This window comes from Notolabrus celidotus, chromosome 2 (genome assembly GCF_009762535.1).
Source record: "Notolabrus celidotus isolate fNotCel1 chromosome 2, fNotCel1.pri, whole genome shotgun sequence".
In the NCBI taxonomy this organism is placed as follows: domain Eukaryota; kingdom Metazoa; phylum Chordata; class Actinopteri; order Labriformes; family Labridae; genus Notolabrus; species Notolabrus celidotus.
In genome coordinates, this window is record NC_048273.1 from 20,132,250 (window position 1) to 20,156,115 (window position 23,866).

General features: G+C 38.1%; 4 protein-coding genes across 4 annotated transcripts; 1 reads left to right on the forward strand and 3 right to left on the reverse strand.

The window, feature by feature from the left end:
- On the forward strand, nt 1-2,483 carry LOC117830110 (guanine nucleotide-binding protein G(I)/G(S)/G(O) subunit gamma-5). The gene is made up of 3 exons (XM_034708068.1): nt 1-210; nt 377-528; nt 2,189-2,483. The coding sequence occupies exons 1-2, from the start codon at nt 130-132 to the stop codon at nt 500-502; spliced, it is 207 nt and encodes a 68-aa protein (XP_034563959.1). The 5' UTR covers nt 1-129; the 3' UTR covers nt 503-528; nt 2,189-2,483.
- rpf1 (ribosome production factor 1 homolog) lies at nt 2,479-7,058 on the reverse strand. The gene is made up of 9 exons (XM_034708056.1): nt 6,714-7,058; nt 6,038-6,094; nt 5,804-5,884; nt 5,613-5,708; nt 5,004-5,157; nt 4,492-4,574; nt 3,859-4,040; nt 3,605-3,731; nt 2,479-3,197 (listed from the first exon to the last, which is right to left on the reverse strand). The coding sequence occupies exons 1-9, from the start codon at nt 6,963-6,965 to the stop codon at nt 3,156-3,158; spliced, it is 1,074 nt and encodes a 357-aa protein (XP_034563947.1). The 5' UTR covers nt 6,966-7,058; the 3' UTR covers nt 2,479-3,155.
- A 3,781-nt stretch (nt 7,059-10,839) lies between these two features.
- LOC117828839 (deoxyribonuclease-2-beta-like) lies at nt 10,840-14,911 on the reverse strand. The gene is made up of 7 exons (XM_034706187.1): nt 14,510-14,911; nt 12,422-12,519; nt 12,165-12,330; nt 11,913-11,994; nt 11,659-11,817; nt 11,378-11,569; nt 10,840-11,207 (listed from the first exon to the last, which is right to left on the reverse strand). Exons 1-7 carry the CDS (start codon nt 14,519-14,521, stop codon nt 10,840-10,842), a joined length of 1,077 nt encoding a protein of 358 aa, XP_034562078.1. The 5' UTR covers nt 14,522-14,911.
- A 1,449-nt stretch (nt 14,912-16,360) lies between these two features.
- Nucleotides 16,361-23,851, reverse strand: LOC117825096 (deoxyribonuclease-2-beta-like). The gene is made up of 6 exons (XM_034700738.1): nt 23,721-23,851; nt 23,338-23,512; nt 21,806-21,884; nt 21,133-21,294; nt 19,954-20,151; nt 16,361-19,243 (listed from the first exon to the last, which is right to left on the reverse strand). Exons 1-6 carry the CDS (start codon nt 23,828-23,830, stop codon nt 18,909-18,911), a joined length of 1,059 nt encoding a protein of 352 aa, XP_034556629.1. The 5' UTR covers nt 23,831-23,851; the 3' UTR covers nt 16,361-18,908.
- Between the last annotated feature and the right edge of the window lie 15 nt (nt 23,852-23,866).

The window sequence follows — 23,866 nt, forward strand, 5'->3', positions numbered from 1 at the left end:
TTTAGACACGCCTTTAAAGACAACCGGAAACTTGTTGATGAGGAAGGACTTGTTAGCAAAGCTAGCTGCAACCAATCCTTTGTAAAAGTTTTCCTAGTATTCAAGACTAAAGTCCTTAAAGTAAAAACCATGTCGGGATCATCGAACATAGTAGCGATGAAGAAAGTCGTCCAGCAGTTACGCCTCGAGGCTGGCATCAACAGAGTAAAGGTAACCACGTTCATAATGTTCATTTAGGGCGTGTTTGGTTTCATCTGTAGATAGTTTCACTTGTTGTTTTGTTACCGAAGGGTCACACAACAAACCCACTCTTCATTCACAGAACTGCAACCAACAAACGTAAGCTAATTGTCCCGGACTCGGTTGTTCTCCACAGGTGTCCCAGGCCGCCGCAGACCTGCAGCAGTTCTGCCTCCAGCACGCCCAGCAGGACCCTCTGCTCACCGGCATGTCATCCAGCAACAACCCGTTCAGACCGCAGAAAGTCTGCTCGTTCCTATAGCGAAGGCTGACAGACCCCTTCCCTCTGTGGGTAACCCCCCCTCCCTGGATAGTCCTCTTTATCACCCATCTAGTGTCCATGTAGTTTACAAGGAGACATGGAAACTGTCTTGTGTTTTTGAACTAATCCGTCAGAAAAAAAAAACAGTGCAAGTTTTAAAGAGAGACTGTAATATTGCACTGCAATTAGAGATTAATCTACATCAGTCTAGATCAGGGTGTCAAACTCATTTCAGTTCAGGGGCCACATAAAGCCTGCGTTGATCTGAAGTGGGCGGGACCAGTAAAATCACAACATAATAACCTATAAATAAAGACAACTCTAAATGTTTCCCTTTGTTTTAGTGCAAAAAAAGTACAAGTACATTCTGAAAATGTTAACATTTAATGAACTATATATTTTACAAAAACAGCTGTTGTATTTTTTGCCATGATGAGTCTCATAGTAGGCCGAATATTATATTCTTTAAGCCCTGAAACCTGTTGCCAACACACCAAACACACAGGTGACCCATTCACCTGAGAGAGTGTAATTATTACTGCAAAAGAACAGAGATTATGATGATGAATAAGTTGATTATTTTGGACCCCTCAGCTCCAGCAGGAACAGTTTGCTTGCTAGACAGTGTTGTATGCAGGGGTGTAGTGCTAGTGTTAGTAGTTAGTGGATCATCTTATAGTGATCTAAAAGTCTTAATGAATCTCAACTGGTTTATGCAAACAGCAAGTCATCTATTTTCTCATTTTGAGAAAAAAAGTCCCCAAAAAAAAAGCGCTGTTCAGGTGCGCTCTGTCAGCACTTTGATTTTATTCGACCCCAAGAGGACAAATTTGAAATAGTAGTTAGTTTTATTGAAAAATTGCAGTTAATGTCTTCTCTGAAATTTTTTCACTTTACAAAGTTGTTCCGCGGGCCGGATTGGAACCTCTAGCGGGCTGGTTTTGGCCCACGGGACGCATGTTTGACACCCCTGGTCTAGATTTTCATCCCTGAAGGTCCAGATTTACAAAACCAGGTGAAGGCCCCTTATCTGCCCCATTGGACACGCTTACTTGTAGCATAAGACAGCTTTGTACTCACTGGTAATATATAACACAGTTTTGTACCCATTCCTCATAATTTAGTCTGACTTTGTAACTGGAAACTTGGGGATGTTTGTCTAAGAGTTTATAAAGGCTGGCCTGCTATGATTTGAGCCTAGATAGGTTGACGACATAATGAAACTGGCAGTTTCAGAGCCTCAGTGATAACCAAACAGCTGATCAGTATCAGAATTGCGTAATTATAAATGGGAAAATTATCGTTTCTGGGTAAAACCTAAAAGTTAGTTGCTTCACTTTGTTGTTGTTGTACATCTTTATTGTTAAGTGTATTATCTGTAGAATCAAGGAAAGCAGAGTAAAATGTACAACGCTTCAGACAGGAGGTTTTTTCCCCAGTTTCTAAAACTGGGGAAAAAGGGTGATTCAACAGAGGGTGAAAGGCATACCTGCCACAGTGTTGCCTCCTAGTGACTGAAGAGAGTCAGTATTATACGTTCATCAGTATATTATTCCCATATCCGCTCCTATTTGCCCAAAACTCGGAAACAAACTTGTTGGAAGATAGATGACTGATAAAGTAAATTCTAACTCTCAAACCAAACTGCGGTTTCACTCTGACAATGGTGTGCTTCATCTTTTGCAGGTTTAGACAATTGTGGTGCCTTAAAAGGAACTGGGATGCAGGACCTGCACCGTGGACTGGAATTGTTTTGGGAGTGTTCACGATTTTGGGAACAAGCAACTAACTTAAGAGTATTTTACTTTTGCCATTGTAAAATCTCACACAGAAACATTTCCTGGTGCTAATGCAGCACGATAAATGTAACTTAACTTACTTGCTGACAAGTAACAGACCCATTTTCAACACAACTGTGCCTTTTGAATTGTAATTTTTTTTCATGCTTGAATTTAAGAATAAATGGTGATTCCACATTAAATTCAAAGCTGCATTTTATTAAAATGAGTATATACACATTTAGAAATCTGTGAGAAAAGGTTCAATAAGCCACCTTCAAGTGTTTTTGTCTGGCACCTGCTGCACATAATTAACTACTCATGATGTAGATTACATAGAACAGGTTACAACAGGTGCCTGTAAATGTCTACATGCAAAACTTACTGTCCAAGGCATCCTTACATTTTTACTCCAGGCCACATAATATCAGTATGTGATATATTTGATCTCACATTACAACTTCTACATACACTTGAGGGTCGGAAAAACCAGATTATTGGATTCATGTGGACAGCTCAACACCCAACACCAGTTACTATCTGGTGTTTGAGTAATGGAGAAGGTAAAGTCCTTACAGCAGATCAATACTCCTGTCCCACAATTTATCTACAAAGGTATAAAAGATGAAACTTGCAGGAGCGATTTTCATGGCAACCGACTCTGCCACAACGGGATCCCGTAAAATCCAGTCATCAGCATTCCAATCTAAATTTATGTTGAAAGGACAAATGTGAACTGGTGACGCTGATTGTCCTAAAATGTATCGGGATTTCTGCTGTAGTCCGTACGTGCAAAGGCACAAACAGCAGGAACATCTTGGATGATATAGATAGTAATCCTTGTCCGACTGAAAAGCCTCTTGTAATCAGGTTTTTTAAAGCTGGAACTTCCGCCTGCAGGCATCCATCTCGTGGCGCTGGAAACACAAGAAAATGTCATCTTTAGCTTGAAAGTAAGAAATAATGAACATGTTGCTGAAGTGTATGACAGTGGTTTAAAAGCCAGGTGGCAAGCCTGTATGCACATTTTGGCAAACAACAATACATTTGTGCATGAAAAAACAAATCTTTGAAGCCTCGGGTCTTGAGAGACGAAGAACATGTGGAAGTGCAAAATACTACAGTTCCTCAAGGGTTCACTTGAGGCTGGTTACAAAAGCCCCAGGAGCCTCATACACACTCATTCAATAAAAAAGGAGGACAGGGAAAATAAACATGATCACAGCCTGGTACATAAAACTATTTTGGTCTGAATTTCTCATTTCTCTATCCACGCACTGTCTTTTTGGCATGATAAATAAATTGTGATTGCTGAAAGACCCACCTTGAGGACCCATTCATACTCCCCAAACTTTGAGTCAAAGGTGCCTTTCTGTAGAGAGCGGAGTTTTAGGGTGAATCGTGGTCCAAGTTCTTGAATACCGACTTTCTTCTCATTCTTGAAGATGTATCTTAAGAGATCAAATTAACAGCTGGTTAGACTTTTTAAAGCAAGATCGACATTGTTGACTTGCTTATGAAAAGGAGTGTTTCAGAACAAGACATCCAAGTGTCAGAATCCCCAGTAACCATGCTCACCTGTGGAATCTGAAAAAGACAAAGTCTCTCTGGTTGTGGAAAGTTGCAACCTGTCGACCGATGAACTGAGGGTCCTGGGGAAACAGCGCAGCAAAAAGCCGGCCGATGCTGTGTCCCAGGCGTGTGGTGAAGTTGTTGAGGATCACTTCTGGAGAGTGCTCCGATGGATCTTTGCCTCGTCTCTGCAGGGAAAAAAAGGTAACGTAATGACAAAACTTGATAGGTAAAATTATTGTCTCTGTTGTCATGCTAAGTTTGAGTGAAAGACAATTTCTAAAGTTCAGGTCAAATGCTACAAACTTTGGCACAGTCAATCTTTAGGTTATAACCATTGAAAAGAAGTCAGTTCTACTACAAAGATGGGACTTCACCAAGGTGTTTTTATTCACTTCTAAAAGAAAAGGTTTAAGGAACAAGTAGATAAGAAAACAGGTTAAGAGTTCAGCAAGCACACATTACACAATGAGTAATAGTTTCAGCAAAGCAGTAGTCTAAAAACCAATGCATTTTCATCCCATAAACTCAATTTTAGGCATTTGCTATATAAAAATCATTATTGTCATTACATGTTCCTTAATAAATTCAGATCAGACAACAGAAGAGAAAAAATAAAGTTTGGATGGATCAACTTGCCTTCATCTCCTTGCGTAATCGAACACTGCTGACCTTGAAGTGTGCGGTCGGCCCGTCAGGTAGATGACAGAGAACCAAACCATCTTAAAGCCTGGTTAAGGGAGCTGACTTTAAAAAAGGATTTTGAGGGGTGCCGTTGGCCTAGCGGTCTAAGTGCGCGCCCCATATACAGAGGCCATAGCCCTCATCACAGAGGTTGCAGGTTCAATTCCAGCTTTGACCATTTACTGCATGTCCTCCCCCAATCTCTGCTCCCCACATTTTCTGTCTCTCTCCAGCTATCCTGTCCATTAAAGGCGAAAATGCCCAAAAATATAACTTAAAAAAAAAGGATTTTGAAGGATGTAGAATTTCATTCTTTAGTAACTTCTACTCATATAATGAATATCTGAAATCGACAAAGCTCAGTAACAAAAAACATATTAATGTATTTAATAAAACAGACATCTCATCCTTCATCTCCATATCACAGCATACAGAAAGACTCCCATTTAGCTGCCTTTTGAGGATACTGGGAACTTTGCGATCCTCGTTGATGACCATGAGGTAGGTGAAGTTCCTGGCAACGCACTGAGGGATGACCTTCTTCAAGGCCAAACCTCTTCTGTAGTACACATAGGCGTTTGGGATTACGGTGGCCAGCTGCTCACAAAACCTCACCGTCCTCTACAACGATAACACAGAGAAACATTGAAGAGTTCAACAGACAGAAGTGGAATATGAAGAATGTAATTTTTTTACACCTGTGCTATTTATTTATAAATAGTCTATAACATGTTCATCAAATCCTGAAGAGCGGACTCAACCAAAAATAACCGTTATGACTTTATGCCACACTTCAAACCAAATCAGAGTACAGAAAGCAGATTAGGATTAACTCCATTAAGTATTCTTGAATCCAAAAAGGTTTAAGCTTGAACTAAAATGTGCCAGATAAGATTCACCGACAAAGCAGATCTGAACTAAATGATTAGACTCATTCTTAATAGTCTAATTCTGACTGTATAATTCATGCAACTGCAAAAGACCAAATGCAGTTCACTCCAGGGCATGTTTCTCACTGAAATAAAATTATGGGGAAAGGTACTGAATATGCATTACTCCTAACAGCAGTCACTTACCCCTCTCGGTCTGTCTGATGTGGTGATGAGCACTTTAGGGTTTGTTAGCCCGTTGAAGTAAGCAGAAAACTCATCAGTTCCCTCGTCAAATGCAACCTGTAAAAACAGATGAGGAGAAAAAATGTATAAATGTGAAACTCAGCACACAAACAACCTGTGATTTCTTGAACAAAACCAAACTAGGTCCACACCTCCTCATCCTCCGGGTCGACTGTTGTCTCGTCGTACACCCGCTGATTTTCTATGGTCTTTGGGACCTCTTTTGGTGGAGCCTAAATCAGAGACAAGGGAAGAAATCAAACATTGAATGCCTAGTTATGATACAGTGATTAGTTTTACAGTACCTTTCTAAAATGAAGCAATTCGAACAAAAAATATTTGTTGTTATTGATACATCTAAAACAGGAAGAAAAAAAAAAACTCACCTTGTCACCTAAAGCTTCCCTTTCCTTTTTCTTCTTTTTCTTCAGCTGAAGCTTTTGCTAAAATCAGAGGTTAAAAAATTAGACAGAACAATGCAATATAAATATAAAACATAAAATACCAAGAAATTCCAGAAGGAGTGTTCTTGCAACTTACAATTACCTTAACACTTGAATAACACAAATCACAATCAATCAGAGCTACTGTGAGGAGTTACAGCTGCTGTACATGTGGTAGTTTTACACAGATTTTTTTGAAGTTGTCAACAAATGCTGTTCCTGCAGCTTCCTGTAATTCATTCTGTCTGACATCAACCCCACAGAGACAACACTGAAGTTAGTTTCTGATATGGCTGTGAAAGGGGGAGAGTTAAAGGAAATTCAACTTGCAGCACAGAGAGTCTGGTTCTCTACCATGCCACTTACAGGTCTGTAAGATACTGAGAATGTAAAAAGGGGAGACTTCTGTTTGTTTTTAACCTCTAGACTAGAAATATTATTACCATTACAAAGGTATTCCAATTATCTCGCCCCTTTTAAAATTCAAACGTATAACCTATAAGACTATGTGTACATTTTTAGTCAAATGTGATGACACTGTAGCCTCCTGTTGTATTTGTGTATTTATTTCAGGTAGTTTATTAATTTTAACAGCTCAAGCTACAACATGTATCTTTACCTTTCTCTTCTCCTGTTTTAGTTTCATGAACATGAGGTGTCGTCGCTGTTTATTCTTGATTTCGGACACACTGAAGGTGGGGGGGAAGGCAGATTCTGCCTCGTTTTTCTCCATCTTTAAATCCTCCTCCTTCTTCTCCACCACGCCGCCTCCTCCTTTCCCCTCCTGTCTTGCACTCTTCTTCTGTGGCTTCTTATTCTTATTTTTCTTACCCTTACTGTCCTGGCTCAGGGGAACCTCCGTAATATCCATCTTGTGTCAGATGTCTGTTGTGGCCTGGCTGATTTTTCACGTGTGTTGCTAGGCCATGAATTCACTTCCGTCCGGGGACAGGAAGTGACGGAGCTGTGGTCGTGGTTTAAACTATTGCGACGCTTGGTGGCGAGGAGGCGAAGGGACCGGGACGTACTCCTATCACACACTGTACTGTATTTAAACATAACCAGCATTTCTTCTAACCAGAAACCTTTCAACTCAATATGAAGCATTATTCTTTATAATCCAGAATGAAAATTTTGGATTATTCTGGTTTGGATGTAGGCTATCTGAAATGGAAGTCATCCAAAATGTTTATTTTGAATTCTGAATAGAAAGAAATATAAATTCTGGATATTTGAAATGCTCATTTTCAAGATTCAAGATTCAAGATTCAAGATTCAAGATTCGAGATTAAAGAAAGCTTTATTGCCAAGTGAGCTCGCACACACAATCAATTTGACGTGATGAATGGAATACTGGTACTTAAAGCTGCTGTGAGGAACTTTTGTTTTGTATCGATTCTGGCGCCCCCTTGTGGACAAAGTGATACCTCTTATCTCTTGTCTTATACATGCAAAAGTAGTGTTTTCAACAAAAACCTCGTCCTGTTGTCGTTTAACAGTCAACTTTATCAGGCAATGTGATTATTTTTCATGAAACATTAAAATAAAGTCTGTTTCTGAAGCGAGATGTCCATCATCTGGTCTGGCACCTACCCCCTCAGGGCGGTTTCAGGCATTAAAAATGACAACAGAGAAGGTGTCAGTGTTGTTGCTGATGGTCTTGTTTGCTATTGAAGGTCATAAAGAGGCATCGGTATCATTTTCAGACTGTTTCTCAGCCAGTTCAAAACTCCTCACAGGGCCTTTAACAACAAGACAGTAAGGACATGAATAAATAAACCTAAACACAAATCCAAAAATTCTAAATAAAAATAAAAAATACTATATTTACAAAGAAAGGTATAGAAGTACTTTAAAAGACATGAAATAAGTTAAATTAGCATAAGCCAGAGTGCACATGTAGTAGATGAATATAATAATAAAATATGATGTGGAATAAATTACAATATTGCACATGGTTATGAGGTATTGCACCGGAAATCAAGTACTGCACATGTATATGAAATATCACAGGAGTCTTTAGTGTTTTACAGTTTGATTGTTCTTGAGGGATACTGCCTGAGGGAAGAAGCTGCTCTGGTGCTGGGATGTTCTGGTGCTCAGAGTGAAGCGCCGGCCATAGGGCAGCAGGTCAAAGAGGTGGTGACCCAGGTGAGAGGGGTCTATGAGGATTTTACCTGCACTTTTCCTCATCCTGGAGGAGTACAGGTCCTGGTGGGAGGGCAGGGGAGTGCCGACTATAAACTATATGACTGTAAATATCAAATTACATAAGTATAAGTCTATTGAATGTAAAAAATAAATAAATAATTATCCATTTACTCCTGTAAAGAGATTTTAGATGTTTACATCACAGACTGATATGGCAACATTTAAATAGTTACACTATTTTTTATTTACAGATGTGTACAATTCAGTTCCATGTTTTCAGTGCATATTGCATCTCAATCTCTTTATAGCTCACTCATCAATCAATCAATCAATCAATCAATCAATCAATCAATCAATCAATCAATCAATCAATCAATCAATCAATCAATCAATCAATCAATCAGACTTTATTTATAAAGCGCTTTTCATACAATGGCATTGTAACACAAAGTGCTGTACATAAAAGCAACCTAAAATAGAATAAATTAAGAAAAAGAAGCCAACGCAGAGACTTGAAAACTGGTGTGATGTGGGCTCTCTTTCTGGTCTGTCATTTCTCTGTTTATTTCAAATGTGCAAAGGGAGTGACACTTGATAACCACTATCAAGGGTCAACCTCATTTAAGTGCTTCATATTCTAACCGAACGGCTGCTTGTTTGTGGTCTGTACTTCCTTCACATTTTACACATCATGGGGGTTGGTGCTACTGCTAGAAGGGTGATCATTTTTTTAATCCAGCTCATAACATGCACATTCTGCTTCAAAGAATCACCTTAAAAATAAAGTTATACGAAATGGGCAACAAAAAAACATAATACTGTTATCTCTTTATTTTAATGTCTGATCCTCAAACTGGGTTAGTTACTAAAATCCCAATCTGCACAAAGGTTTTATTCTGAGTATGCTATAACTTCACCGCAACTTTTTGTGATAACAATCCTGCAGTGGTAGTTATTATCAGACAACACTGGCATGTTAGTAACCAAGAACTTTTTGATGTAGAGATGGCTGTTTATCAATATCACATGCAAAATAATGGAGTTTTTGTGTAAACTGACTTTTTTGAGTATTTGAGCAAACCTGTTAGTAACTAATATGTAGACATAGTTCAAGAGTATCCAATAAAACACCTAAAATAAAATAAAGTAAACTAACTGTCTACCATTTTCTTTTTGTTTGTGAGGTTATAAAGCCCCTGAGTGACATCTTAACCCACAAGAAACTCTCCTATTTCATGTTATTATCCTCCAGTTTCTCCACACTGTTTCCTTCAGTCTTCCAAAGAGCAGGTTCAAAATGAACAGCAAGTTATCTGCTGAAAAATCTCATGTACATGTACAATTGACCGTGTCCCAAAAGTGCCTGATTACTGTAAAGATTGTGACAATTAAAAGTGTCAATGAGGCACCAGTGTGTGTTGAATCTTTGGTGGGAAAGAGCACCCCCAAGGCTGCTAAAGCCATCCGATAGATCTGTTACAGAGACAAAAGTCAATTGAAATCTAAGTCAGATCATTAAAAACCTTGAAGCCCAGAAAGAAGGTCTTATTTGTGAAATCTTTATTTGTTGTTGAAGTAATATGTAACATGTATTCAAATTTTTTTTAATGCTAGACAAACGACAGGGAAAGACACAAACACAGTAACATAAAGGGGCAACTGCTATAGGTACAGGTCAGTAAATACAACATTTCAAACAAACTGGGGTTAAAATATGTGCAATGTGTTAATATGATACTATTGTGTGCATGTATGTGTATTTTTGTGTGTGGGTTTGTGGTTCTAAATTGTGTGTTAGTGACACTTTCTGTCTTTCTTTCTTTCTTTCTTTAGTTAACCAGGTAAGAGACACACACTTTACTTTGTTATTATGATTATGGTTATTATGAATATTATTGTTGTTATTATTATTGTTTCTCTTGTTGTTAAAACCACATGCTTTTATTTGACAATACTATAGTAATTCATGTATTTGTATTATATATTCTTTATCATTAAATTCTTTATAGCCTTACATTAGTCAGGTAATGCCTGATTTTGAAAATAAATGTAAATTAACTTTTATAAAACAGATACAAAAGGGATATGACATGAAATACAAAATAATTATGATAAAGCTCACAATATTTTTCTAGCTCCCAGTACTGTCATTTAACCCTCCTGTTATGTTGAGGGTCAAATTGACCCACTTCAAAGTTTAAAAAAAAGATAAAATGTTAAAAGTAATTTTCACTATGAAACTTCTTCTGCTTGATTTAATTAGCGAAGATGAAAATTGTTGATTTCACACATTTGCAACCCCCTGCATGTTTATATTACATAGATACTGTTTGTGGGTAAATTTGACCCGGCAGTCAAAGTGGTGGCTAAAAGGGGTCAGAAGTGTCAAATACTAAATGTTTCTTTGCAACTGTGTGACATAGTTCACCCCAATCACTATCCAATGTACATAAAAAAGTTTTAACATGAATTTTCATAAAAAACAAGTTAATATGCCCTGGGTCAAGTTTACCCAGGAATTATTGCTGTTCCTAAGAAACATACATAACAGGAGGGTTAATGAAGACATTTGTATTTTCAAAATGCTTGTGCCTTTAAAGCTCTCTGGTTTCAGCATAAGAAGGAGGATGTTTGCATTTTTCACAATCTGACTTCAAATTGTAAAAAGCCTCCCAAACTGCAATGTTGTCGGTGCATATTGCACCTCCGCCTCTCTTCATCTGACTCTCTTCCCTGTTCATATCAGCAATGCAGGTCCAGCCCTCACCAGCTGTCACACACCACTTGGAGTGATCTGCAGTATTAGTGAATGATTGCCCCGTCAGATTAATGCTCTTCACATTGTACACATGGTAAGGGATGCTGAGGCTACAGTTTGAAGACAAAGGGGCTTTCATCTTTCCCCAGCTCTTAACATAGAGATTCTGATTCAGGTGGAAAACAAGCAGGCCAGAGTAAAGATCTGCAAAGGAATGGGGGACAAAATATAACACAAAACTATTTACCAGGATGAAAAGTAGTTATAATACAAAACTGTTTTTTAGGACAAAATCTAGGATACAAATTTAAAAATGGAAAAAAGAAATTACAAAACAAAAATATGAATTCAGCACTTAATTCTGGAGCACTCACCATCCTTAAAACGTGTGTATTTTGCGAAGCTAGTGAAATTACTTCCGCCCACTGAGGTCAGCTCCGTTTTATGAAACCAGGGGGCCTTATTTGGGAAGCAACTTCGTTGTGCAACACATTGCAGTTCATTGTAAAAGGTTGTTGGGATGACTGAGTCGTATGAATAGGCATGGATGTACTTAAGCTGCAAACCTGAGGATTTATAACTAGAGTTTTTAAATGCACCTTTATTTCTTTGGCAAATTGATCCAACATAACATTGCAGTGTGTCATTGACCTACCTATTTCTTTGAATTGATCATATTTGTAAGTGACACACATAAATGTTTGAGCATTTTCAGTTCCACTGCTTGGCCAGAACTCTTTACTGCGATATGTTGGAAATTTTGGAGTACTGTGTGAAAGCCAAACTCCAGTTTGTCTGTCCAACAACACAACACCTTTAGAGACAGAAGAGCAGAAAACAACAGAGAGAGAGCTTTATCACACTGTACTTTTACTGACATTAACATAACAAAGAGGAGCATTGTTGGACCTTTACTGTGGCCAAATGATGCAGGAGCAATATACGTAGGTGGAGGCTGATCGTTGTAGAGCATGTATCCAAAGCCTTCAGTCTACAAAAGTAAAGCAGAAAACACTGAATAAGTTGTTGGTTTAAAGACTGTGCTGCACAACACACACACGCACACACGCACACACGCACACACGCACACACGCACACACGCACACACGCACACACGCACACACGCACACACGCACACACGCACACACGCACACACGTCACCTTTCTGTCATAGTAGTCAAAAAGAGGTTTCAGTGTGTTCCCCACAGAGCCAGATATATTGTCGATTTTCTTCCTGCTGAGTGTCCATCCGTTTGTGCTCTCATCCATGTACACATACGACAAACCACCATCACCTTTTTTTTGGGGTAACTTGTATAAAATGTACCTATTGAAACAGGAATACATCCGATGAGGTTATCTGCTGATACTGATCAAAGGTCGAAACACATTTTGCACCACTCCAAGTTTCCACAAACCAGTCTACGTCTGCTCCGTTGTCATTCTTGCATTTCACATCTGAATCACAGGCCTGAAAAAGAATCCCGGCACTGAAGAAGAGTGTCATCACCTTTATCTGAAACAATCAAACCGTATCATGAAAGAGTTAAGGGACAGGAATAAGTCCTGTTACTGTATCAGTTGAGTATATTTCAGTTTTTTAGAAAAGGTAGCAGATTGTTGAAGGTGCAAAACAATTTTTGCTTTCTATTTTTCATTTGCATAAATAGCTACCAAAATAAATTCTCTCCGGAGTATATTTGTCAGAATTTGAATTTGAGAGTGGTGAGAGGGGTTTCAAAATAATTTAAGTTAATATTTCCGCTTAATTTCCTTTTGCTCTTAACACACATCAAATATAATTGTAACATAGTATCACAAAAGTTTCAATGAGTTATTTTGTTATGGTTTACTACAAGTACACATAAGTCTTTGAGTTTCCTGGCATAGATTGTCCCTGAACTCCCCTCAATACCATTTCCCCAAAAGATGTGTCCTCATTTTGTGTTTCGATGGTTAAGGTAAAGGTCATCGTCTAACATATTGTCACAAAATTTCACATGAATACAAGTCAGTTGAAATTTGGTAAAAGGTAGACAAACATGTGGACACTTGTGGTTAGAGTTAAGGCTTTTAAAGGGAGCAAGATTTTCATTCAAGAGCCACTCAAAAGAATGGTTTCTATGGTAGAGGGCTAAGATTGCTGGTTTTGTCCCCTAAATAACAACTTGAGTAAGAGGCTGAGATCTGTATCAGAACCACACATACCACATTTCATTTAGCATGTGCGGACAATGTTCCCATTGCTCAGCTCACCATCAGTGATCTACATTGTTAACTATGACTGGCTAGTTCTCAAGAATGGCTTTCATGTTCTTACAGTATTGTTTGCTTTTGTGCAGCACCAGCATGGCAATGCATTAACCCCACCTTGTGAACAAAGGGAGTTGATCTAGGGTTGAATGAAAATAAACTAATAAAACTTATAAACTAATAAATTGCAAGTGTGACAGTTCCTTACATTTTTAACTAATTACCACTCAAAAAATAATCCGACTGTTTGCAGGCATGTAACATCACACTTTTTTGGCTACTCAAAAAATTTAATTATAGTTTTGATTTGATTTGATTTGATTTGATGTCTTTATTTTGAACATGTAAAAGTAAAATAGAAAAAAAAAAGTAAAAAAGAAGAAATAGTTATACAAAAAAACCCAAATCAATGAGTTCCATTAGCAAGCACAGGAATATTTTACTTTACGTGTGCAAAAAGGAGTAGGAAGAAGTTAAAACTTATCTAATCCTACCCCTTCATACTATTATCTGGCATTATACTAGTGCATTCCCACACGTCAAATTTTCATATTTACACTGACAATCAAAAGTAAACCCCTAGTGATTATCAACACTTGTCTTCCTCCTTGTACCTCATGAAAATCATTTCTTTATACTTCTTCTGAACTGGATTATGTAATGACATTGCTGTAGCTCCACAATGAGACTGTTCCACAGTTTTACACCAAAGATTAAAATAATATAACCAACATGGATTATGACACAATTTATTGTTGTTTATGGATTTCATCTATGTTTTTGAAGGGATCTTACAGGCTGTTTCTGAGGGCGAGTAATAAGAGGGTTGTGCGAGTTATGCATCTTTATAAAGCTGTTTCCAGCAAGATTATATCGTACTACAGTTTGACCCAAAAAGCTGGAAGCTAAAATAAAACCAGGAGTCAATAAATTGTTAGAATGATTCCGTCAAGCAAATGTTAACGGGGAAATTACGAAAAAACACTGAATGAATGAAGAATACATGTTTTATGTTCTTGTCAGGTCATTTACATGACTCTTCCTCATGGAGTTATTCAGTTACATACATTTATAAATACATTTTGAAACTTTGTATTTGTCTATACTCACTGGTTTGTTGTAAATTGAAAGATATTTTAAGACATTCTTACATACATATATATAAAACAATCATTTTTATGCAATTTAAAATGTTAGATGTAAATTAATATTACTTCTGCCATCATTTTGAAATGTACAAACATTTTACTTACATAGTTCTCCATTGTCACTTCTAGTCACTAACATCTGCACTTCTTCAGTCTGTCTGTGAAGCTGTTGGTGTGAGTGCTGGTGTGATATCTCACCATGAAACGAAACTGACACTCACAGCTCATAGCTCATACCTGATCTGCTGTCTGCTTCCTTGTGTTTTTGTGCAGGGATGTCAATGTAGATAATTCATTCATTTTACCCGAGAAACCTGAATGTTGTTTAGAGGCTGAATGTTACCTGTTAAAATCTTCTGTGTGCACAGTTGAGCATAGTTTGACTGGATGCTTTCAAGAACATGGAAAAAACCTCAGCAAAGATAAAAAGAAAAAAAAAAGTCAGACTGGGCACTTGTATCTTAGCTTAGGCAAATATTTATCCATGTATGTTTTATTAAAGTAACTGTTAGATGATAGCCTTTTAAGATGATAAAAGTGGCAGCTCAAAGTAAGAATTGAAGACTTAAAGAGTCAGAACGTATAAAAAGAAAACTTGAGTGTTGCTATAACAAAAGTAAATAATTTACCTTGAGCAATCTGTTTAAGTTTCACTATGCTGTTGAACTAGTTTTGTTGCAATTTCTATGACGCAGCTAGAACCAACACACATCACAGTGTTGAACTATGCTATAAAAATTATTAGGCTGGTTAAACTTAAAATATTAAGTTCAATTGCTGCCGAAAAAACATAAGTAAACTCAACTTTGAGAAAAGCTTTATTTAAACTCAGGAAGGTAAGTTATATAAGTTGCTTAATTAATGATCATTTATTGTGTGAACTCAATACTCTGTTGAAAATAACTTACCATAACTTACATAATACATTATGAGAAATTTACTTTCTCTTGTCAAAGAAACCTACAATTATATGTAATTGCAACTCACAAACTTCAGTTATACTAGTTGCTTAACTCATATTTTTGTATTGGTTCATCATCATTCATTTGAGAAAACTAGTGGTGTCTTGTAGGTAACACGGGTCATGGGTCATGATCTGTTTCTGAGAGATCCAGTTACCACTGAAAACTCAGTCGCACCCCTTCCAGTGGACTTTATGGGGGGGGGGGGGGGGGGGGGGGGGGGGATGAATGAAAAAATATGATGTGGCAGTGAATGAGGAGAAAAATTGTATCTTTTGATCCCGTTTGAGTTGTGACATGATTTCCAAATATGTTGTTAATGTTAAACATCATTTTTAAAGTCCAGAAAGTCATATTTTGCCGTAAAACTGTTGAGACATAAACTTTTGAAATAAGAAATTAGAAAGACTACAATGTTAGCAACATTAGCAACATTTATCAATGAGGGGAAAGTATTAAAAGAGGGGAAAATCTTTGCAAGTCTGGACATGTTCAGAGGTGCAGCCATGCCAAAGGAGAGCTGATCATAGGAAGCATGCAGGACCGGTTCTACAAGGTATTAAATGAGTGTAGGCTATTTCATCTGACTAATGTTGTTAATGTTATTAAGTTAATTTTAATATAACTAATGTTATTAAGTTATGTTGACACATTGAAATTTCCATTTCACTGAACTGGCTTAAAACCTTGAGTTGGAATACCAATAACTCATTAAATTAAGTTGAAATTTCATAACTCATTATGTTAATTAGAAGTAAATGATAGAAACAAGTTATGATAACTTATTGAGCTCATCAGTTTTTATAGGTCGTCCTCCTGGTTGTTGGATTAAGGTGTATCATACCTCAATAGAATGAAAACTCTGCCATACTCAGCTGCCCTTTCCCCTAGTTTCACTCTTAACAGGCAAACAATAGACACACAACGCCCAGGGACTAATAGTTCATGAGAATTCAATTCATGCAGAAGATGACAACAGTGGTGCTGAACAAGATAGATAGAAAGATACACTGTTTATTTCCCAAGTTCCCTTGTTTTCAGGGTATTTGTAGAAAAGGTGTCTTGAAAGAAGGTGGTATAAGACAAACAACTTTAATAGTATTAAAGTAAGAAAAAGTTTGAAAAAGAATGAAAGAAGTAAAAGTGTGTAACGGATGCAAATTCTACACAAATCCTTTTTTGGTTTGACTTTAACAGTGTGTTTTAGGGTGTATTTACAAACAGTACTACTCAATCTAGTAATCTACTGTCCATAGAAAGTATGCTACAGAACTTCAGTCTGACCACTAGGTGTCCCTGTTTGATCCGAAACAAACTTATTTTTTCACATTGCAGTCTTGAAAAGGTCAAAAACATACAGGAATGACAGATTCATTCAGTTTCACTTCATTCATTCACTCAGGAACAAAAAGAGCTCTTTTCCGTTTCAAGACAGAGGCACTAATGGGTCTTCATGTTTAAGCTAACTTCTTCAATAATTTGTAATGTAACATTTTTCCCATCTGTGTTCTGCTGGAGTTTTTAGGGTTAGGTTAACCCTTCCATGGCTCATAAGCATCATGTGAAATATCAGGCTGTGGTGTTTGTGCGACTGATTTCTCGTTATTTTTTCGATGTGTGTAATAATAATAATAATAATAATAATAATAATAATAATAATAATACATTTTATTTATAAAATCACTTTAAAAGATTCTCCAAGACACTTTACAAGAAAATGAATTATACAATAGAAATGCAAAGGAAAACAAGGCAGCAAAACAAAGCAAAACAAAACAAACAAAAATCAATTAATTATAGGTTAAAAGCCTTTGTAAATAGGTGGGTGTTGAGTACGGATTTGAATTTGGTGAGTGAGGGAGAAAATCTGAGGTGTTGGGGAAGAGAGTTCCAGAGGATGGGAGCAGCGACAGAGAAGGCCCTGTCCCCCCAGTCTTGTTTCAGTGAAACTGTCCATCGGTTACTGGATGAGAATCAACACTTTCTGAGTCTGCTGACTTCTCTGCTGCTTAACGCCACCCAGGAAATGGAGCAGAGTGCCATGGTACAGGTATGAGGGACTGCAGGCATGCATTCACACTCCCTCTTATCAGGCTGCCCCAATAAGTCTCTAAAGACTCTTTAGCTAGTTCAAACCGCCGCAGCTCGAGTATTGACTAGAACTAGGAAGAGAGAGCACATCTCTACAGTGTTAGCTTCTCTTCACTGGCTCCCAATAAAATGTAGAATAGAATTTAAAATCCTTCTTTTAACCTAAAAAGACCGTAAAAATCAGGCACCCTTGTATCTTAAAGAGCTCATAGTGCCCTATTACCCCTCTAGAACTCTACGCTCCCAACATGCAGGCTTGCTAGTTGTACCTAAAATCTCTAAAAGTAGTATGGGAGGTAGAACCTTCAGTTACCAGGCCCCTCTCCTTTGGAATCATCTACCAGTCAGGGTCCAGGAGGCAGACAACCTCTCCACTTTTAAGAGTAGGCTTAAAACTTTCCTTTTTGATAAAGCTTATAGTTAAAGCTGGCTCAGGCTTGGACCAGCTTTTGTTATGCTGCTATAGGCCTAGACTGCTGGGGGAACTGGCGCACTGACACACTGGGATCCTAGCTCACCCCCTTCCCCCCAACCCCTTCATCACTTACTTTAACTCTGCCTGACCCATTAAAGTTACTAACCATAGACCTTTCTGGAGTCCCTGAGCTCCCTTGTCTCGTAGATTCCTCTGAGCTGCCGTAAATAGTTGTGGTCTGTGGACTTTCCAAAATCTATTAAACCATTTGCATTTGCATACAGTCTGTTTTAGATTGCACAGGTTCATGATTGATGCCATAGTTCCAGTTTTAAAATGGTGTAATGGCATAATAAAGTCGAGGGGATGGAATACAGAGAGAGGCAAATTTAATATGAGAACTTGCTTGTCTTTGTTCTACTCTGTTGCGTAACGCCACCGTTTTCTGCTGGGTTTGGAGAAAAGGTCATAATGCCCATCAGTACTCATCGGTAAGTGGAGTAATTTGAGACTATTGCGAAATCTCTGCGTTTTCCAATGCCTTTGTATCAAGCAATGTTATTATTCCCCTCATTCCAGTTATGATGGACCAATGATGGCTAATCCCCAATCCTCTGTCCTGATTGGTTAAGGGGCGGCCCCTACTGCGTCCTCTGATTGGTTATGAGTCCGGCACTATCATGATTGCACACGCCGATCTGTGTTTGGGGGCTAAGAGGAAATCTGGTTGGGAGGGATAGTGTTGACATTCAAAGTCCCTCTCTCTGAACAGATGTTTACTCTGTGACTGCCAACATCAGCTTTAAAGGGTGTTGGAAACAAATTAATTATAGGTTAGAGTCATTCTACAGGAAAATACATCTGCTAACTTAGAATTTATCTACAAGTGTATTTCTGTTATAAACAAACAGGGTTTAATTAAAAAACGGATGGCTAATTTGAAATTTGTGTGGTGTGATGGTTGTACTGCAGCTATTCTCACCTAAACATGATCTAACCTGACATTTATTCCAGTGGTTTTATCTGTCTTTAGCTCTCAACAGCCAATGTACCAGTCCACTACCTGTCTAAAGGCCTTGTAAATAAGCGGGTTAAATGTGCAGACAAGCCCCCCTCCTCTCCACATTTGAGCCTTCTCCCTGTTCAGATCCCCCAGACATGTCACCTGGTCCTCATAGGCCCGCGCCACACACCACTTTGAGTGGTCATCGTAGGACTGAAATCGGACTGGCCCGGGGAGCTGGATCCTCTTTATGTTCATGGTGTGTTTGCGCAGGGAGCAGTTAGAGGGCAATTCGTGACTTGGTCTCTGCCACGTCTCCACCAGCAGGTCGGCATCCAGGACCTGAGCCACCCAGCCCGTGTAGATGTCTGAAAGTAAAGCCAATGAGCGGTTAGTTCAGGGTTCTGTGATTTAAAAAAAAAAGGCATATTCAGGTTAAATCTTTTGTATTTGATTCCAGCAATTTCATGTTAGTCATTTCTTGAAAGTCCCCCAGTATGACTAAACATATGCTCATGTATTCATTGGCATATGCTTCCATCATCAAAGGAATAAATCTATGAAAGGCAAATATTTCTGTTGTGATTGGAAATTCATTTTAGATGTAACAATATTATAAATCTTATAAATGTTAATACTCTGCAATGAATTGTAAAATTAATGTTTTGAATAATCTCTGTGCTTTTTTTCAAAAGAAACAGCCCTCATGCTCAAATCAGTTATGAGCAGTGACCGACAATGACACTGAAAGCAGAGAGAACTTTTGAAGGCCTTGAGATGGGTGTGTTCATACACTTCCAAGTGTCAGAGTCTGATAATGATTGTCTATGGCTTCTCACAAGCAAAATGGGCCAACAAGACGAGGAACGATAGAAACATCTGTTTTAAAAGAACTTTACCACAACAGTTTTTTTTTTTTTATTTTCTTCTTCTTTTTTATTAAAATTAAAGTTATGCACAAGTATCTTGTGACCCCCATACTCCATGTAGTTTTGCACTGCAGAAAAGGGGCAAAAATATATTTTTATCAAAAAAAAAGTAAGATATATGAAACCAACACTGCATGACCATATCTTACCATCTACAAAGTGTTCAGATTTGACAAAACTGACAAACTTTTCCCCTTTTATTGAGGTAAGATGCTCCACTCTCTTATCAGAGAAAAGTGGTGGTTTGGAGCCGCCACATATCTGAGCCAGCTGCAGCAGGTCAGCCACGAATGCATCAGGTACAGAGCAGTTATAGAATCGTGGGTAGGTGTACGCCATCTGCTGTGCTGGAGATTGAAGAGAAAAAAAGAGATACTCTGTTAGAAAACATAGCAGAACCAGCAGGCTGCGATACACCTTCCTACCTCAGGCTCTTAGACTGTTGAATTCTTAAATGAACATTAATACACTGCTGCATACTTGTTTATTATACTGCTTACTGAACTTTAACTTTTTGATGAATGAGTGTGTATAAATGCTGTGTTTTTAATATATATTTTAATATCTATTTTATATAGTTTTTTTTACTGCCATAGTTTATATTACTATATTTTAATAATTGTTCTCCTGGAAATGCTTTTTCGGTTTGTTTTTACACTGGTATAAACAAAATGACAACAAAACTTTTTTTTAATTTATTTTATTTTATTTTATTTATTTGTTTATTTTTTATTATATCTGAAAAACTAAAGCTACCCCCTGTGGTTGGTCACATAAAAATAATGTCACTTTCCTCAGAGAGACTGGCTTTGGTTTCATTATGGCTGATGGTGTGCAAGTTAACTTCCTAAACTACATAAGATTACAATATATTGGAAAAATGTCTCTACACAACTTAGGATAAAAAAATGTATCTTTAAAAACCCCAATAAGATGTTACATGATAAACAAATAAACTCAACAATATGCATTATAGCTCTCTGTTTAAAATCACTGACACCCCAGAACTAGACTAACTTCTATTCCCTCATTGAAAAATCTGTAGTTTAATCAGACTTTGTGTCACGCCAGTTTCCTTGTTAATTTTCTTTTTCTATTTTCTGATTCAAAGAGAATCACTCTTAAACCCTTCAACCAGCACATTCTTATCAGCTTTGAGCTCATTGTTAGTGATGTCTGTCTGCACTAAGGGAACTGATAACCTTACGTAAGACCAGGTTGCTGTGTAAATGTTGTCTCCTTTTCAGCAAATAGAGAATTTTGTATGTTGAAATCGGGGACGTGCACAAACCTGGAATTAGCCTGGTCCTGTTGCATAATTCACTCACCTATGTGGAGGAACTGTTCGTACTGGTAGGTAACACAGAGAGCAGTCTGGCCATAGACTTTGCCTGAGGAGGGGTAAATGTAGCCTTTCTCAGGGAACGAGGGGAAGTGGGGGATGCTGTGCATCAACCAGAAACCTTGAGTGCGGTCAAAGAGCAGGGCCCCTGCAGGATGCACACAAACAACACTCAATGCATACACAACAAGACACATGTACATGTTCATAGTAATGCATGCTTTCAGACATTTCCATCAAAGTCACGCCGGGTCAGTCGATAATCTAAAGTCAACAGTTGTTATCAGACAGATGCTCTTTGCCCGTCTCCTCCCTCTGATACCAAATTGCATTGATTCCTTCTTTTTGGCTGATCATAGCATTAGACGTAAGGGTGTACTTTTACAATGGTTCTTGAAAGCACCACATTACCAACAGTTTTTACAATAGTATCAGATTTTGGAATCTTAGAGCAGACAGAAAGGAACTTCAGAATTTTGGAGTTAGCAATAAATATTCTCCAGGAATCACATTTTTTTTTAGATACACGGTGACAAAGGTTGCAAATGTACATTTAAACTTATATTGAGCTGTATGTAACAAATGTGGCTACTGCCTTTGAGTATGATGAGACTTGCCTTAAAGAACATTATTCATGTGCAGATCTTAATTCACAGTACCTTTAGTGTGTCCATATCCGAGGATGTAATCCATGTTAGGTGGAGCATCATTGTAGAGTGCGTAGACTGAACTCTTAGACTAAGAAAAACACTTGGTTTATACATACAGAACATAGAGAAGTATGCAAAGCCTAATCTAACATGCATCCATACATTTATTGACTCAATTTTTTTTTGACTCAATTTTTTTTTTGTTGTTGTTGTTTTCTTGAGATCTGGACTTAATGTCGAATAATCATAACTAGTATCTCAAGAGTACAGGAGTGTATCCATTTTTTTTTTTACTTGGGTGGCCCAAAAGGGGCCTACATTTTGCACTATGTGTGCATACACCTGTAGCTCTAGCGAAAGTTCAGACAGGAAGACTATAAAAGCATCACAGCAGTTGTTTAACTCTCCTCTCCCTGTTCAAACGCTCACCCACTCCATCTGCATGCTCCGGAGCTGTCATTGGTTAATCAGCGGCGGCTGTCATCCAATAGCTCAGTGGCACGCCCTTATCATGAGCCTATCAACTTTCTTTAAATGTGTCTCTCTCTCTCCTGCTAGTTCTTTCTTGCACTGATGGTGCACACCCCTCCACCTCCCCATCTCCACCTGGTCTCTGCAAGTCTTCAATTCCTATAATTCATCAACCACCACCACCAGTGGCTGGACTCTAGGGGGATTTCTTCTGCTGCCAAATTCACACATCCTACGCTCACAAAATTATCCCCATAGAGTCCATACGCCAAAGGTTTCTCTCAAGTTTCATTATTCATTCAGTTGTAATAAATAACCTTTAACCTTCCAATTGTGTCTCTCCTGATTGAAATACAAATGAATAGCATTTACTTACCAATTCTGTTACCACAACTTTATCTACATTAACCAATAACAAGTCCTTCTTCTAAAAAGGCGAACAGCCAATCACATCAGAGGATTTTGGGGTGGCTGGTCATACTTCAAAGGGGGCCCATGCCACCCCACACCAGCCCTCTTGACATGCCACTGCCAGATTTGCAAAAGAACACAACAAAATTGGCTTAACATACCTCGTTGTGTGGGTAATGGCAACACCACATGTCATGGTCTGGTTTTATCACAGGGTCCAGCCTATTGTATAGTTTCTTTATTCACTGCACAGACATACAGGTGGAATCTATCTTCTCAGCTAACATGTTTTCCAAAATGTCAAACAATTTTAAATCAACTTCTTTCTTTCTTTCTTTCTTTCTTTCTTTCTTTCTTTCTTTCTTTCTTTCTTTCTTTCTTTCTTTCTTTCTTTCTTGCACAATAATTGATCTCCAGGAGCTAAAAAATGTGTAAATGAAGAACACATAGTATTGACATAAGGACAGAGTATGTCAATTACCAATGCAACAGGGAAAGAATGTTAATGTCCAGCTTCAGCTCAGTTCCCCAGAGGAAACAGAAGAGAGTTCACTCTGCAAACTGCCACCAGCTTCAACTCGGATCAAAAGGGTCTCTATTTGCCTACACACAGGAATCAGTGTTTGAAACCTGCTTCAAGAGAAAGGATGTGTTCTTACTTCGTAGGTCTTTCCCATGTAGAGTTGGTTCAGTGTGCTCCCAAGGGCTCCTTGACTAGTGTTAACCACAAATTTACTCATCTGCCAGCTTCCTGCTGAGGAGTCCAGGTACATGTAGTCCACTCCACTGCCGACCTCACCAATCTTATACCGCGACAGTTTGTAGATGATGAACCTTCAGATGATGTAGAGAGAAATATATTGTATTAGGCATTTAAAATATGAACATCTCGGATTGAAGCAAAGCATATCTGAACAGTATCTTTTAAATGATTTCATTCTCAAATGTATTGTAACTACGAAGTTTATCCACTAAGCACCTTAGCCAATAATTCAGCTGCATTTCCCAGCTCAGAATATTAGATCATCTCAGATAAACTCACCAGTCAACAGGCTCACCAGCTTCATTTCTACATGAAATATTAGCACAACACACTGTGCAACACAAAAGCACAACAATTTTCTGAAAGCAGAGACTGAAGTGTGGTGTCATCGTGACTGACTCCTGCAGCAGAAGTGAGCAGAAAAG

What these genes read in the sequence shown, in the direction of transcription:
- LOC117830110 (XM_034708068.1), top strand. Translation starts at nt 130, where the DNA reads ATGTCGGGATCATCGAACATAGTAGCGATGAAGAAAGTCGTCCAGCAG. An exon ending in CTGGCATCAACAGAGTAAAG is followed by an intron (nt 211 to 376) that starts GTAACCACGTTC and finishes TGTTCTCCACAG; the next exon opens with GTGTCCCAGGCCGCCGCAGA.
- rpf1 (XM_034708056.1), bottom strand. Translation starts at nt 6,965, where the DNA reads ATGGATATTACGGAGGTTCCCCTGAGCCAGGACAGTAAGGGTAAGAAA. An exon ending in CGAGGATCGCAAAGTTCCCA is followed by an intron (nt 4,575 to 5,003) that starts GTATCCTCAAAA and finishes CCAGGCTTTAAG; the next exon opens with ATGGTTTGGTTCTCTGTCAT. An exon ending in AGTATGAATGGGTCCTCAAG is followed by an intron (nt 3,198 to 3,604) that starts GTGGGTCTTTCA and finishes TTGTGTTTCCAG; the next exon opens with CGCCACGAGATGGATGCCTG.
- LOC117828839 (XM_034706187.1), bottom strand. An exon ending in AACGGAGCAGACGTAGACTG is followed by an intron (nt 12,331 to 12,421) that starts GTTTGTGGAAAC and finishes CTGTTTCAATAG; the next exon opens with GTACATTTTATACAAGTTAC. An exon ending in ATACACACGTTTTAAGGATG is followed by an intron (nt 11,208 to 11,377) that starts GTGAGTGCTCCA and finishes ATTCCTTTGCAG; the next exon opens with ATCTTTACTCTGGCCTGCTT.
- LOC117825096 (XM_034700738.1), bottom strand. Translation starts at nt 23,830, where the DNA reads ATGACACCACACTTCAGTCTCTGCTTTCAGAAAATTGTTGTGCTTTTG. An exon ending in CGGATATGGACACACTAAAG is followed by an intron (nt 21,295 to 21,805) that starts GTACTGTGAATT and finishes TGCATCCTGCAG; the next exon opens with GGGCCCTGCTCTTTGACCGC. An exon ending in ATCTGAACACTTTGTAGATG is followed by an intron (nt 19,244 to 19,953) that starts GTAAGATATGGT and finishes CTTTACTTTCAG; the next exon opens with ACATCTACACGGGCTGGGTG.